Here is a 15,397-nt window from a genome sequence, read left to right on the forward strand (position 1 = left end):
AATTTAAAACCATGATATTGAAAGAATGAGTCCTTGTATTTTAGCTAACTTTGTTTGAACTAATGTTCTTTGTTTAATCATTTATTACGAGGAAGCAAATCTAAATAAAATTAAATTTTGGAGTTTTATGCTAATTTCTTATCTATTAAACTTGCACACATAACTTGTTTGTACACAATCAACGGAGGCCTTCCCAACATGTGGTCCTCCATATGGAAAGGTGGCCAATTCAAGAGTTTTTTCAACTTTATATCTATCTTTATATCTATCTTTTCTATGATTAAATAGCAGAAGTGCATCTTTTCTATGATTAAATAGCAGAAGTGCTACCGTCATTGTTAGTCCTCAAACTTTAAAGATATCTCAACCCTTTACAAATAAAGAGGAGGATGTTTTATCTTGTTTGCCCTTAGTACGTAGATATTCAAATCCTTTGTTAAATGAATATTAATCAGAAGGTTTGGGGCTTTTAGAGATACTGAATTTTACTCTATGAGAACATACTGTTTGCGATGATATAAGCCCACCATTTGAAGTTTCGCGCATCTCATAAGGTGGTAAATACTGTAATACTGGAAGCCTGCTCTCTCAAAAATTACTTATCAATGCATCCAGCAAGTATAAGGTCCCCTTTAGGGATGAAGCTTTTCAAATTGATAATAGTGATTGTAGTCATTTTCTACCTTTACCTTTATTGAATGAATAGTCTTCTCATACTGGTCCTAGACAATCTTATAAAAACTTATTAATATCACTATGACTTTAGGAATTACAAAGTATTTAAAAAAAAATAGTTCTACACACAAGAAGTCCTGGGTTCGAAACAGTAAGGTGTCAAATTCTGCGTCTGATAAAATGATTAAGTGTGCTTGAAAGGTATGGCTTAAAAGTTAAAACTCAAAAAACCACCCCAAAAAACAAACAAACTAAGCATTTATCACCCAAACCAACATGTAACTTTTTTACCAACATAAATCTTATCTCCATCAACATCAAATAACAAAAGAAACCAGGATGAAGCCTGCCCATGCATTTCATCATCCAACCAAACCTAAATTATTGGATCACAAATAATTTAGAATAAGAAAAGGGCCTTGTCAATATATGTGGTGTAACACTATTTTCCATGTTAAAGTCTAGTGATGTTCTATAACAAATTTCAACATAAAAACAAAATGCAGTATAATTCAAGTTGGACTACAACATGAGTCACAAGCTGAAGTAGCTAGATGAAGTCCCCCAGCTCAGACACGCTGTTTGCGCATAAACAATCAATCAATGCTTCTTCTTGTTTCCTTTACCACCAGACTTTGATGGAGTTGAAACCACATACACAAATAAAACCACAATGGAGATAGCAGAGACCAAAGACCCGTACTTAGCCAACAATCTCTGCAAAACGAAACCAATCAAAAAACTATTCTTAGATCCTCCTTGTAAATTATGCACATCAACTGTCACATTGGGTTCATTTGAAAACACAATTTCTTTCAGATTTCTCATCTTGATTGGATCACATTTAAAAACATCGTGTCCCAATTCAGAAAAACTTATTGTTTATGTTTCTTGATCCATTTCCAAATACAAAAACATGAGAATTTGATGTATACATTAGCATAAACAAACAATTAAGTTTTGTCTTTCCAAATGGGACCCATGGTTCGTTTCTAACATACATACAACTCATCTTTAGAACAATGATCACACACAAGAGAGTATAACTGAGAGTAATGAATGTGTAACTCGTACCTTAGCCTGAAAGATATCCATTGTTGATAATTTCATGCAAAAGATAAACAGAGAAGGGTATTAGCAAATGAGATAAAAGTTTGCAACTTGTATAGAAATTGAAGTGAAGTTTACCCAGTCAAACTTCTTTTCTGGAGTTCTGTCTGCAAGGATTTCCAGAGGCAGTAAAGGAGTGGAATATGCTTCCTAAAACAACAAAGACTAGTTAGAATTATATTCCATGTATAAAGCCTCATGGAAGATTTGATTTGGACAAACAAACCTGTAGAGCAGCCTTTGTAGGAACACGGAATGTGATAACCGCCGGAGCACTGTAGAATACTGTTTTCGTCTTCGACTCCAATTCAAAGAAATGCGACACGAGAGAACCACTGCCAGATCGCAGGTAGTGAAGATACAAGAGATGCGTGTATTAACCAACAAAACTCAACAAGATTTAGTCAACTTACGCGTTAAGATGATCCCATGACATTGAAGTGTTACCAGAGATAATGTCAAAAATCTCCTTGGACCAGCTATCATCAGTGAGGCTTACATCATATGCAGTTCTGAAGCAATGCAAGATCAATGTTTATAAGTTTGCAAACAATTAAGTGGGAATTGATCAATGAGGAGGTAGAAACGAGATCATTTAACCATGTCTGTGTACAATCACAGTCACAAGGAGATGATATCATAAATTGCAAGTCCAGAAATTAAGAAGGTATACTTTAATTTCAGATCCGAAACAATTGCTGCTCAAAATCAGTCAATGGCAAGTGAACACACAGATTTCAACAGGTTAGACTTCAGAATTGAAATCTAGATCATTGACGACTGACAAAATTTGATCATTTAATGCATGATAGATTTCTGGCGATATGCAGCACGTAAGGAAGATTAAAAGGTCATAAATAAAATGAGACAAATTGGATGAATGAAGAAGAACGTACACAGATCCTTGGTTATAGATATCGATGGAGACGGAAACTCGTTCGACGCCATTTTTGAGTCTAGTTAGGGAAGCTTTCTTATGAGAGACGATAAACGGAGAATCGGAGGTGGCTATCGCCGGCCAGAAGAGAAGAAGAGTTATCACCTTATAGATCAGGCACCTCGTCAATGGAGTCGCCATTGTTAAACACTTGAGAGTTGAGACTAGAGATAATACTGTTTCACGACCGGACGAGCTTTTTTTCCATTTATTTCTACTTAAATAAAACAAATGTACGAGGAAACAGAGACATATGGATAAAATGGTAATTTCCGTTTCTCATGTTTGGGCTGGGCTGGGTTGGGCTGAAGTCTGATCCAATGGCATTGTATAGTTGGGACTTGGGATTATTTACAAAAGATTTTTTTTGGGTTGTATGGATATATACATTTTATATGTTTTTAATTAATCTCTTCAAATTAAATCACGGTAAATCACATTAACTAGACTTATTAACTTTCATACAATCAATTGCTAATATAAGTTAGGGATAAGGTGTGCTCAAATTCACTCAATATTTTTATTTATTTCCCAAATTATCAAAAATAATTACGTTAATCTATAATGTTTCATTCATAATTTTTTTTAAAAATTTGTTACCCTGACTTCAATTATTTGATCCTAAATATTACATATAGATCAATGTGAGAGTATAATTTTGTTAGTCTGAGTTTTATACACCTTTATCAAGTAAGTGGGTGAGTATTGTTTTTAGATGTTTCCTTATTCATTTTCATCTTTAATGATTCATTAAATAATAATAATGAAAAATATTTCTTACTGAAATCAAATTTTATTCTCAAATTTAAAATAACTGGTAATCATGATAAATATTAATTGAAATTTCACTTCTAAAATTATATCAAATATAAATTAAATTGAGTATTTTTAACTTGAAGAATAATTCAAAGTCAGAGAATAAAAATTTGTGTTCATATTATTATTAAAAATATATTAATTTTGAAGTAAAAACTCATTTTCGTGGAGGACCAATTTCATCATTTTTTTCATGGACATGCCAAATTGTCACAAATTTCAAACCCATGAATAATGGGTTCTGATATGATGTTACAACACATGTTCCAATTTCTGTTTCCTTCTTCAAAAGTCTTAGAGAAGAATTTTGAAAGATTTAAAAGAATAAGACATGCATTAAAATATATAGTGGAACAGTAGATCATGCCCCTAAGCTAATCACTTATAGAAAAGAAAGATCTTTAAAATTCTTATTAACCTATTTCAAAATCATTAGATGGTTAAGTGATGAATTATCACAAGAAAAAAATGAATCAACTTTAAACATTGTGATTTTTTTCTTTAAATATTCATAATATTTTTAAGAATAAATGGGAATATAATGAATACATTTTTTTGATGCAAAGTTGAGTATATGCCATTAAAAAGTGACATTAGTTATATTTGACAATATTATAATATATAAAAATAATTTGAATCATATTAAAATATACTTATACATTAAAGAAAACCAAAATAACAAAATTATTTATATTATCAAAACAATTTATTATATGAACCATCATAATTCACAAAAGACTGATTAAAAAAATGTTAAAAATGAAAAATAATTGTACTTATATTTTAATAAGAATGAATTATTTGATTAAATATTTCAATATGCAATTAAAAAATCATTATATGTCAAATGAAGACGGCTACAGAGCCCAAGAAATTGAGCTGAGCTAAGCTGAGCCGAGCTGATTGATATTATAGTTAATTAAAGGACATGCCAACGAAGCAAAAAGTGCAGATATTTTTTTTACCCGCCTCTTTCTCTCTCTTCTTTCTCTCTCTTCCATCTTCATTCATTTTGTATTGTATGATTGAGCTGACTCTCTTCATCCATCCTGCAATTTCAGATTTCAAAGTCAGAAAATCTCTCCCATGATTTTATTCATATAATCATCGATTAAAAGTTTCATCAGATCCTCTAATAACTTAAATTTGCTCCTCTTTTCAAGCTGAATCTGTCGTAAGAGGAAGAACATGTCTGAAATTTCTCCATCGTGTGATTTCTGCGACGAGAGAACAGCGGTTCTTTATTGTCGTGCTGATTCCGCCAGACTATGTTTATTCTGCGACCAACAAGTTCATTCAGCAAACGCGCTTTCTCTAAAACATGTCCGATCTCAGATCTGTGACAACTGCAGATCTGATTCCGTCGCCGTTCGATGTATTACTGAAAATCTGGTGCTATGCAGTGAATGCGATTCGGATGCTCATGGAAGTTCTACTGTTGGTATTCACGATCTTGAACGTATACAGGGATTCTCTGGTTGTCCTACAGCAACTAAAATTGCTTCAGTTTGTGGAATTGTTCTGAAACATAACACGTCTAGTAAGATTTCAACTTTATCTAGAGATTTTAAGGTAACGAATTTTCATGATTTGATGATGAAAAGTGATAACTCACATGGCGCTAGTTCCCCTAGTGTTCCTTGCTTTGAGATCCAGATGACGCAGAACTCTGGAAATAAGAGTTGTGGGAGATATAAAACTGTGTTCTTTAAACAGTTGGTTGAGTTAGCTAATAGGGAAATTGTGAGATTTGAGGAAGATGAGGTGGAGGTGGAGGAGGAGCTAGGTCCTGGAACACCAAGTGGAAGGGGCCAACCCGAAATGAATTTGGATATTTCCGAGTTTGATAATGGAGAGGAAGAGGAAATGTTGCAGCAACAAACACCCTTTACATCTTTGCTAATGTTTTCTGATCATCCTGTTGAATCATCAAAGGAAGTTAACAATCATTGGACTTGCCACAACTCCCATAATAAGTATCAGGCACCTCAGGTTTGGCTCTAGATTATTGTCATATAGATCATATTCCATATTGCATGCAAGATGAAAGTAGAATACAATTAAGATTGATTGTAAGTTTGTAACCTTTAGTTATCATTGATATACCTTTGCAGATTTGGGATTTTTGTTCACAAAAATCAAGGAATTGTGATCAACCTGGAGACATAGAAATTAGATGTGATGCAAATAATTCTGGTTTTACCATGAATAACTATAATGACATTATGAAGGAAACCAATTTGATGACAAATGCATACGAAATGAACTGTTTGTCTCAGTATTTCAAATCACCTTTGCAGAAGAAGGTATGAGTCATTCAATATCATGATAGAACTTTTGAAGTATGCACTCAGGAGTACTAAGAAGAAGATTTTGTTGTATAGGGTATTGTTGATGTGGGTCAGGAATCAAACACTTTGAGCGATGATAAGTTTGTGTTTGGAGGAGCATTGTCGTCGGATTCAAAGATGGTTGAAATTGAAGCTGATGAACAATCTAAAACTGATACAAATAATCTTAATATGGCAGAGAAAAAAGCTGGGTATAGAGGTAATGCCTTGTTAAGGTATTTGGAGAAGAAGAAAATGAGAAGGTACATAATTATTCTTTCAATTTACCTTAGCTAAACTGTTACATTTTTCATCCTATATATACAATTCTATTTACTTACACAAATGTTTAATTCGTTTTTTTTTTTTTACATTTCATAGATTTGACAAACACATTAGGTATGAGTCGAGGAAGGCAAGAGCTGATACTAGAAAAAGGGTTAAAGGTCGGTTTGTAAAAGCCCTTAATGATGATGCTGATGAAGATGATGATGATGAAAAGAGCTTAGTTTATTAATTAATTTGCCCACAGATATATATAGCTGGATGATCTTATTCATTTCTCTTGTACATAAAAACAAAAACATCAAAATATGCTTTTTGTGTAAGTTTGTTTGAATATGGAGAAGAGATATGTTTTTCCTTGTGTACTTTGATTTGAATAAAACGATGATCTTTTCATCAAGATTTTGTTTCTGTGAACTAAAGGGAACCATGATTGATTGTTTATCCAATCCTTTTATATGGCCTTTTATGATTTGTGAAGGTTTTTGCTTTTACTGAATAATTATTATTATTATTTCTTAATTTTAAGAAGTGGACCAAATTCTCATAATCATTAAACTTCACTTTAACTTAAATATGATTTTAGTAAAAATTGAACTTGAAACTAAACTCTTAATTTCACTTGTATGGATTCAAAATGAAGATAAGTTTTATTACCCAATCATGGGCTAGAGAAATCGTCTCTTAAATCAATTATTAACAACAATCACTTGCCTTTGACTCTCGGTCACCAAGAGCTTGTTTGATGTTGCTTATTTTTAGAATTTTTTTTAGAATTTTGTCCAAAAAATTTATTTTATAAAAATCTAAGTTAATTTAGGTTTTTAATTAATTTAATTATTATATTATATTTTTATATTTAAATTTTATAAAAATAAAATAAGACTATTTTAATACTTTAGTCAATGAGAAAAATTTATAAATTATTAGATAAAATCTCAACCAAATCTAAAAAAATAAACATATCAAACAAACTTAAAAAAGTTTGCTAAGAATATTTAGCAATGAATGAGTAAGCAAGAATATTTAATTTTGGGTCTTGAAAGAAATAAGCTGGTTCAATTGAAATTTCTCACTGGGCTCAAACTCAAGTTCTGGTGATGGATATAAATTTAAAAACCCACAAAAAAAAAATGTCAATTTTATCAAATATTTATTTATATTATTTAACTAATTTTGATTCTTTCATAACATTATATTTGAACTTAATATTTATATATGTAATTGGTTAACAAAACATCTAAATTTATTAAATTTTTTGTTAGATGAGATGACACGTGTGATTAATCTGTCATTTTTAAAAAAATTAATATATATATATTATACATTTATTTTTATTCATAATCTTAAATAATAAAACATTTACATTTTCAGATGCATTAACTAAACATCCTTTATATTTTGATAAGCATTAACAATTTCACTCTACTACACATTGTTACCCTAATGTTACCCTAATTCACTAAGCCCAATATTCTTATTCTACGTGGTTTTACTTATGACAGGTTCGATAAGTTTGAGTCAAAAGGAACCGACGGAACACGAGCACGAGTTGGCGAGAGCATTGAGGGAAATTTGAGAGAAGATTCTGATTTCAAATTGTATTTCGCTAGAGATGTTTGGATATTTTTCATTGCATAACCTTGAAGTCTCGTCGCGTCAAATTTTAAAATCCTACCACGACGAACCTTGACGTTTGGCAGAGCCTCGTGACCTCAACTATGCCTTCCTACTTCGACCCATCTCAAATCAAGTTCACAATGAACTCTGATGACAAGTAATGAGGTTTACAAATCTTCATCTGTTTCTTTTTTTAACATAGATAACATCTTCCCCTTTGGTTGTTTGATGTAAAATATAGCTAGCATATTTCATGATCAGATTCTTAGTTAAGCAAAAATAAATATAGATGAATATAATAGAATAGGTATGAGATGAATCTAATTAATTAATTAATTAGAAGAGTACGTACGTTAGAAAGCAAGACATATTAATAATGGACAAATTAACTTGTCATATATATATATATAGAGAGAGAGAGAGGAGACACTGAGAATAATAAAAAGAAAATATTTCATGAATTAAATTTAATTTGAAAAACTTTCATATATGAAGCATGATATAATATGATGAATCACGAACATCATCAGCTAGTTAGCTATAACTGCGCTGCTACGATCTAGTCCTTAACATGAATAACAATTAATAATATGGATATATATATTATAAATAAAAATATAAAATGGGGATCATGATCTGTACGAGTGAGTACGTACGTAGCTAGGTAGTGATATTGATCGATCATAAGCGGAGGGTAAGATCAAGGTTGTGAACTGCATGGTCATGAGAGACGGTGACGGCGTCGGAAGGTGATGTAGCAGGAGTAGAAGCAGAAGGAGAAGAGAGAGTCTGACAATGATGATGATGATGTTGATGATCAACAGGGTTAGTGGTGGTGGTGGTGGTGGCGGTGGCGAGGAGGAGGCGGCAGGCTGCGGCGGAGGGAGTAGGGGAGGTGGAAGGGCGGAGTTGAAAGGGCAGGTGGTCGAACCAGTTGAAAGTAGTAGTACTGGGAATGGGAGTGGGATTAATAATATTATTATAAGTTTGAGGATGGAGTTTAGTGAAGGTACTGTCTGCAGGAGGTTGTGGTGAGGATGAGGATATTGTTGATGAATGGTGGAGGTGCAAATGAGCATTGAAGCGAGCGGCGGCTCTTTCTCTCTTGTGGGCATTCTGGTGGCCGCCCAGAGCTTGGGAAGTGCTGAACTTCCGGGGACAGTATTGACAAGAGAATATTCTTTCTTTTTTCTCTGCACCCACCACCATCTCCAGCCCCGCCCCCACTTCATGATGCTGCTGCTGCTGCAGCCTCCTCCTTTGTTTTAGAAACTCATAAGTGCCGCCGCCGCCTCCTCCTCCTGACTCCGCCATTGTTTTAGCTACCTACCTTTTTATTAAAACAAAAGAAAGAAATAAAGAGAGAGAGAGAAAGAAAACTAAAGAGAATATGCAGGGGGAATTGGTTATTTGGGAATTTCAGGCACCACCGTATAATAATAAGAGAATGTTAACAGCCTGCACCACTACTATATACGAGTACGTACGTACGTACATATATATACGTGTATAAATAAATAAATATATGTATGTATGTGAGGTTTAATAACTAATAATATCAATAATTAAATATATATATATATATATATCTTATAACTTAATTAATTATAAAACTATTATAAAGGTTAACATGTGAGATCTAATTAATTAATTAATTAATTAAAATGATGGATGGAATTTGTAGATAATATGGGAAGGGGAAAGAAAGAATGGGCTGGACTATATAACAGCTGTTATTAATGTCGGCCGGAAACCCTAACGGATAAACTTTGTTCCTTTCTCTTCACAAGAGAGAGAAGATGATGATTTGGACAAATGGAAACTGGACACGTACAGTTATTACACTTGTGCCAAAAACGAATCTCATTTAACTATAACTATATAACCAATATCTCCATCACCTTATATATTCAATTAATTCATTTCATTTCAGCTTTTTTATTGCCAGTTTTTAGGAATCAAAACATTTCATGTGAATTAAAAATATTTTTTCATTTTAAAAACTTTTATTTTATTTAATCACATATTTTAATATTTTTTTTTTTAATAATACTGCGTTTTCTTAATTTTCTTTGCTAAGTAAAGAGTATATGCCCTAGCTAGCTTCTTGGAATGGGAATGTGGCTGGGAGAATTCCAAATTATTATAATTCCAACTCTAACAAATAAAACTACTTTTGTATATTTTGGAGCTTCTTCGTTTGTAATTTGTTTAAATAAACATTAGTTTATTTAAATTATTTTGATTAATTATGAATTTGAAGATGTGAATTTTTTTGGAATGTTTTTAAGGAATATTAATATATAATAATAAAGAATATAGTTTAATCAAGCATAGGTTAGACCAGCTGTTGCATAATGATTTTAAACAAAAATTTCTCATTAGTGAACATTTTACCCTTTCTCAAAATAAAAATACATGCAGTTTTTCCAAAAACTCTAACAAAAAAAAACACCATGGATCATATATATGTTACCAACAACTTCCCTAGCGTTTCATACCAAATTAAAACCCAATACTATATTTACACCTTCCAACATTTTCTTCTCCTCCTCATACTCAATAATATTTTCCAATATCAAAGTATTTTGGATTCTCTGGGTAATCGCATTCCACCTTTAGCTGCGTAAGTAAACAAAAAAGATAAATAATATGTTAGTTCTTCACACAAACAAACAAATGTCAAACAAACAAATGTCAAACAAACCTTTCCCTCATCGGCATCAAAATGGCGTTGTGGGAATACAACCCTCATATCATTGTACATGTAAAATCTCCGCTCCTCCGGTACCCCTTCTTCACTACTATCACTTGTAATAGTAGTAGTAGTTTCCACTCTTCCATTTTTGGATCTCAAGCTTTTCTTAGTCAAAGGAACATTAGTAGTAGGAGGGCATATGAAACGAAGATGAATGGCATAACGTAAAACACCACCGCCACTCGCACCATTCTGATTGTCATTTGCCTTCAAACAAACATCTTCAGTCCTCGTTGTCTTCTCTCTTTTGCCAATATCTCTACCTTTACTTGAAGAAGAAACATTATTGTACTCCTTTTTTGAAACTAATTCACCCGTTATACTACTACTTGTATTCATCTTACAATTCCTTTCATTCAACATATTTTCATCATCAGCTGCACGCGTTCCACTTGCTGCATTTGTTTCACATTTCATCAACTCAGAGATTCTCACAGGTACTGGAGTTGACTGAGATGAATCTAGAGTGACCTTCTGCCTCATGAAGGTCTACATCTCAGGGATAAAAAAAAACACAACAATTACTAACAACAACACACTGATGCCATTTGAAAAACATTTTTTCAAGACACATATTCAAATATTTATAGGCAGTTTCTCATATGGATCCGAATTCAGATCTAAATAGTGTTTCCAAATAAGCCTTCAACGAATAATTTTTCTTCATTTAATTCCTTCCCCCAAATATTGTCATCTATCTAGGCCTCTTCAAGTTATAGGCAGCAACTGCAGCCAAATTTCTTAAAATTTTGTCATATAATCAGTTTTAGTTAGCTAAATAACCATGTGTTGCTACATTATTTATTGAAAGATTGTCACTTGTATACCAATAAATGTTAACTTAATACTTATAACTGACAGATTTATCATAAATAAAGCAGACAGATTAGTGATATGCAAAGATAAAGTACAAACAATAATGACATAGTTACTAGGAAATTTTGTTTCCTAAATCTCTATTTGGATAAGGGTACTCAAGAAAATTTATGTATGCATGCATGATAGCGCTCAATTAGATCACATGGAAAATCGGCGTGAGAATTCATAATCAGCTATCAATGAAAGTTGCAGACCAAAAAATGCACCTATAACTAACTTGGCATATAAGTCTGAACAGAATAACTTTAAGAGCATTAAACTTGCCTTGGTACCAGCAGGCATGTCACTCAAATCATAGCAACAGAAGAAGGTGTGGATAGGTGTTTTTTCTGGGTTACTTAAAACCTGCAAAACCAGTCCAATTATGCCTTAAATTTCCAAACGAATAGTACAAGTAGAGTAGTAGACATATATATGATGCTGAAATCAACACAACAATTTTGTCGTATTTTACAAGAATCAGCAATTTGAATTAGTCCTAACTCCTAATAAAAGATAAGCCACCTTTATGTAACAGTTATAGGCTGAAAAACAAGGCAGTAGATCAATAAAGCTCGGACTAAGTCTGCTTTGACAACCAGGGTTATCCAAAAGATATCCATAGCCATTGCGGAAAAAGAAACCAATTGCATCAACAAACAATTATATGAAGTTAATCTAGATTCGGATTGAAACTTGAAGAAATGCATAACAAGAAAAAAAACAAGTAGTCTTATATTAAATGGAAAAAAGACAAAATCCATCATCATTAATTAATTTTCCAATTCAAGTGTAGTAGGTAAAGTATTACCACAGGTAAAGCATTCTATTGATGTATGAATGAAGAACTCAGGGTAGATCTCATTTCTACTAAAATAATTTGTTATGGACAGTCATAATGAATAGGTGAAATGAGAGGACAAAGATATTACCAGCTGGACGCGCCCTTCATGGGGATACGCATACGACTTTTAGCATCTTGTGAATCATCAGCATCAACGTTCTTTTTCCAATTCGGGACCCTAACAATTGTTGCTTGATGAATGAACTTTCTTCCCAAGTCCTATGGATGCATAGTACAATAAGTAGTTATCTCCATCAATACTTGTAACTGCAAAAGGAAGTTTCTGCGATCTTGGTGAGAAACTACCACCAGTTATGGTTAGTATGGCCAGAAAACCATCAATTTTCTGCAGAATCAGTGTTTGATAGATGTTACAAAGGAGGCTAAAATGTAGGAAATTAACATGGACATATGATTCAGTTGAAAAGGTAATGTAGTGACAACCTGATTGAGCTTCCCACATGACAGACACCAGAAAGAGCGATTCTTCAAATGAACCGACTAATGATCTTCTTATAGGTATTCCCTTGAAACTTTTAATTGACTTGATGCAGCAAGATTTTGGTTCCAAGTCATGGAAAGAAGGCCAACTTTTCCCACCATCTCTATGCAAATTATCAGGATCTTCAATAGATTTTATTGTGCTCCTATATTTCTCTTCATCGGACAAGGGACCGAATAGTGGAGATTCCCCTATTTAATGGCTTCGCCGAATTTCCAAATTCTAGGTCATTCTTTTCCCTTTCTATCACAGAATTATTGTATCCTACCATGGTTTTTATGCTTCCACAAAAATTTGGACCAAGACGAGACAAAAAAAAATGTGATGAGTCCATTTTCTCCAAGGATATGGATCTATCCCCAGTTTGGGTCCTTAGCTTGCTTGATTCTACCGAAGATATAGAAGTAGGAGGTGCCACTTTCGTGTCCTTTGGTAAAGGCCCATCTGTAAGGAAATTTAAGGTCGACTTACTAATATCATACATTTTATCTTTCCTTTCTGAGCAATTAGCTGTAGACCATCTATGAGTTGTAAATTTGTCTTTGCTTCCAATGTTTGCTTTCTTAAATCTTGTGATATGGTAATGTCTCTAGGACCAGGGTTCACTTGAAATTCGCCATCTATAGGGTCACCACTGCAATGATTCTGGATAAGAATACCATCTAATGGTGATAGTAATCTCTTTCTCACCATTGATCCACCAAGTTCTGTCTCATCAGCTGTGATCCCTACAACAGACGAAAAATTTACATAATCAGTAGACATTGTTTGCTCGTGAATATTAAAAAGAGCAGTCAGAGTTTGTTTACCAATAGATGAATCATATGCCATTTGTGAATGTTCATGAGGTCCTTATTTTTGGAAGATCTTCTACTGAGGAACATGCCAAATCTCCACTACCTTCACTTATGCTCCTTACATGCATTCCATCCAATTCAAAACTTCTCACATTAACAAAACCGAGGAGGGTTGCATTGTGGTGTGCTCATACATCTTGTGACCTCCTCAGTGGTCTCACTCGAGGGTATTTGCGGCAAGCCCATAACAAATATACAACACCAGAGAGTTACCCAACCATAACACTCAAGCTAGTTTAAATTCACCACCTTCCTCCTATCTACTGACTGTCCAAACCTCTGCTCATTTCGCAAAGTAAAAAGATTATGTTAGACAAATCATAATATGAAAAAACGACATTAACTATACTCATATCAGTCATGAACTTAACCTCCTTCTAAGCAGCATAAATAATTCTTCCAAGAATTTGATAATACATCTGAGCATATTTAGGTACTATGCCTGCAATCAAATCAGAACAAAGAAATCATCTGTGGGAGCTATTTTCTAGAATTGATATCATAGAACTCATGAATACATACATAAAACTATTCAGTCTACATATCTCACATAATGCTTACTTGTTGAAATAGAGAAATTACAAAGCAATCTACCACGTATTTATCGAACTAACAAAGGATAAGAATAACAAAATCTAAAAGTCTCAGTCTAGAGACAACATTCAGCAAGAAGAAAAGCAAACAATAATAATTCATCGGAATCATCTTTGCGCCTCCAACGACGACATATATATATACATATCTATGTGCTAGATATAGAGAGTACTTAATGAATTGAAGCAGGACAATAACAACTCATCAATGAATTGAGAAATGGTAGTATTGTGTTGAAAGATCATCGGAAGGAAGGAAGTAAATGCGAGTGGATCCTGATGATCAAAGCATCATCATCAGATTATTTTGAAGAAAACGTGAAGATAAATAAGAAAGTATATGCCGCTGAGTGTTCTTCTTCTTCCTCGTGATGAATCTTCTCTTTCTCTCTTTTATCTGTCCGAGCCTGCGTATGCTGTATAATCCTTTTTGCCATTTCAGCGATACAATGAAACCGCCATGTTTACACATCATTGAATTCTTGGAAAGGAAAGGAAAAGGGAAAATGGAAAATGGAAAAAAGGAAAAAATCACTCCTAAAAATAAAATATCCTTTTCGATGCTTCACGAATCTTAGCTTCATCTACATAATTAACAAAAACAAAATTAGTTACCGTGATTTTATCTTTTCCAAATTAATAATTTATTTTTAAATATATTCAGGAATCTAGCTTACAAGATAAAATTAACACGTATTTGTAACTGCAAAAATGTTGACTAGTTTGTCCTTACATTAGTTAATTTTATTTTTTTTGTTATAAGTAAATAAAATTAATAATTAAAAAAGAATTGGTAATGTCGAATCTTTGATCTATATGCATGCTGAATAACTGACACGTAGCACGTCGTGTTAACCCTAGCTTTCTTTAATTTTTCTTTTCTTTTTAAGAATAAGGTAAATTTTCAAATAAAATGAAAAAAAATAAGCTAAAGATAATATTAAAAACTTGGCCCAAAGTTTTTTTATTGTTTTTTTTGTTGAGGTTACCAATCGAGCATAGGGATGATCCCGGATAAGATTTGATTGATTTTTCAATAAAAATTTTCAACATCGTTTTGATATATTTTTAGATATTCGACCTTATAACTTTAATATAATTAACTAAATATAATCTCTTACCAATAATATATATATATATATATATATGATCTTAAGAAATATTAATATAGAAATTTAGAAAATTAAAGTATTAAATATTTGTAAGACTGAA

General features: G+C 32.7%; 4 protein-coding genes across 6 annotated transcripts; 1 reads left to right on the top strand and 3 right to left on the bottom strand.

Annotated features, from left to right (window-relative positions):
* Positions 1-1,074: 1,074 nt before the first annotated feature.
* LOC124926642 (translocon-associated protein subunit beta-like) lies at positions 1,075-2,924 on the bottom strand. Its single transcript, XM_047466908.1, has 6 exons — positions 2,682-2,924; positions 2,199-2,297; positions 2,012-2,120; positions 1,864-1,935; positions 1,750-1,755; positions 1,075-1,392 (listed from the first exon to the last, which is right to left on the bottom strand). The coding sequence occupies exons 1-6, from the start codon at positions 2,861-2,863 to the stop codon at positions 1,276-1,278; spliced, it is 585 nt and encodes a 194-aa protein (XP_047322864.1). The 5' UTR covers positions 2,864-2,924; the 3' UTR covers positions 1,075-1,275.
* A 1,569-nt stretch (positions 2,925-4,493) lies between these two features.
* Positions 4,494-6,597, top strand: LOC124925868 (zinc finger protein CONSTANS-LIKE 13-like). The gene is made up of 4 exons (XM_047465986.1): positions 4,494-5,530; positions 5,653-5,844; positions 5,923-6,131; positions 6,250-6,597. The coding sequence occupies exons 1-4, from the start codon at positions 4,727-4,729 to the stop codon at positions 6,383-6,385; spliced, it is 1,341 nt and encodes a 446-aa protein (XP_047321942.1). The 5' UTR covers positions 4,494-4,726; the 3' UTR covers positions 6,386-6,597.
* A 1,857-nt stretch (positions 6,598-8,454) lies between these two features.
* Positions 8,455-9,087, bottom strand: LOC124925132 (zinc finger protein 3-like). The gene has a single exon (XM_047465100.1). It carries the CDS (start codon positions 9,085-9,087, stop codon positions 8,455-8,457), a length of 633 nt encoding a protein of 210 aa, XP_047321056.1.
* Positions 9,088-10,139: 1,052 nt separating this feature from the next.
* Positions 10,140-13,487, bottom strand: LOC124927765. 3 transcript variants are annotated; one of them, XM_047468236.1, is made up of 6 exons: positions 12,678-13,487; positions 12,322-12,579; positions 11,675-11,755; positions 10,876-11,020; positions 10,481-10,794; positions 10,140-10,395 (listed from the first exon to the last, which is right to left on the bottom strand). In XM_047468236.1, exons 3-6 carry the CDS (start codon positions 11,690-11,692, stop codon positions 10,333-10,335), a joined length of 540 nt encoding a protein of 179 aa, XP_047324192.1. In that variant the 5' UTR covers positions 11,693-11,755; positions 12,322-12,579; positions 12,678-13,487; the 3' UTR covers positions 10,140-10,332. The 3 variants fall into 3 exon arrangements, with proteins under 3 accessions (XP_047324192.1, XP_047324193.1, XP_047324191.1); XM_047468237.1 differs by having other exon boundaries at positions 10,481-10,926; XM_047468235.1 differs by having other exon boundaries at positions 10,481-11,020.
* Between the last annotated feature and the right edge of the window lie 1,910 nt (positions 13,488-15,397).

This window comes from Impatiens glandulifera, chromosome 2 (assembly GCF_907164915.1).
Source record: "Impatiens glandulifera chromosome 2, dImpGla2.1, whole genome shotgun sequence".
NCBI classification, from domain to species: Eukaryota; Viridiplantae; Streptophyta; class Magnoliopsida; order Ericales; family Balsaminaceae; genus Impatiens; species Impatiens glandulifera.

Coding starts and splice junctions, on each gene's coding strand:
- LOC124925132 (XM_047465100.1), bottom strand. CDS start 9,087: ATGGCGGAGTCAGGAGGAGGAGGCGGCGGCGGCACTTATGAGTTTCTA.
- LOC124926642 (XM_047466908.1), bottom strand. CDS start 2,863: ATGGCGACTCCATTGACGAGGTGCCTGATCTATAAGGTGATAACTCTT. Junction 2,298..2,681: donor ATCTATAACCAAGGATCTGT/GTACGTTCTTCT, acceptor GCATTGCTTCAG/AACTGCATATGATGTAAGCC. Junction 2,121..2,198: donor TCATGGGATCATCTTAACGC/GTAAGTTGACTA, acceptor GCGATCTGGCAG/TGGTTCTCTCGTGTCGCATT.
- LOC124927765 (XM_047468235.1), bottom strand. Junction 10,396..10,480: donor TTGATGCCGATGAGGGAAAG/GTTTGTTTGACA, acceptor TTACTTACGCAG/CTAAAGGTGGAATGCGATTA.
- LOC124925868 (XM_047465986.1), top strand. CDS start 4,727: ATGTCTGAAATTTCTCCATCGTGTGATTTCTGCGACGAGAGAACAGCG. Junction 5,531..5,652: donor ATAAGTATCAGGCACCTCAG/GTTTGGCTCTAG, acceptor ATACCTTTGCAG/ATTTGGGATTTTTGTTCACA. Junction 6,132..6,249: donor GAGAAGAAGAAAATGAGAAG/GTACATAATTAT, acceptor TACATTTCATAG/ATTTGACAAACACATTAGGT.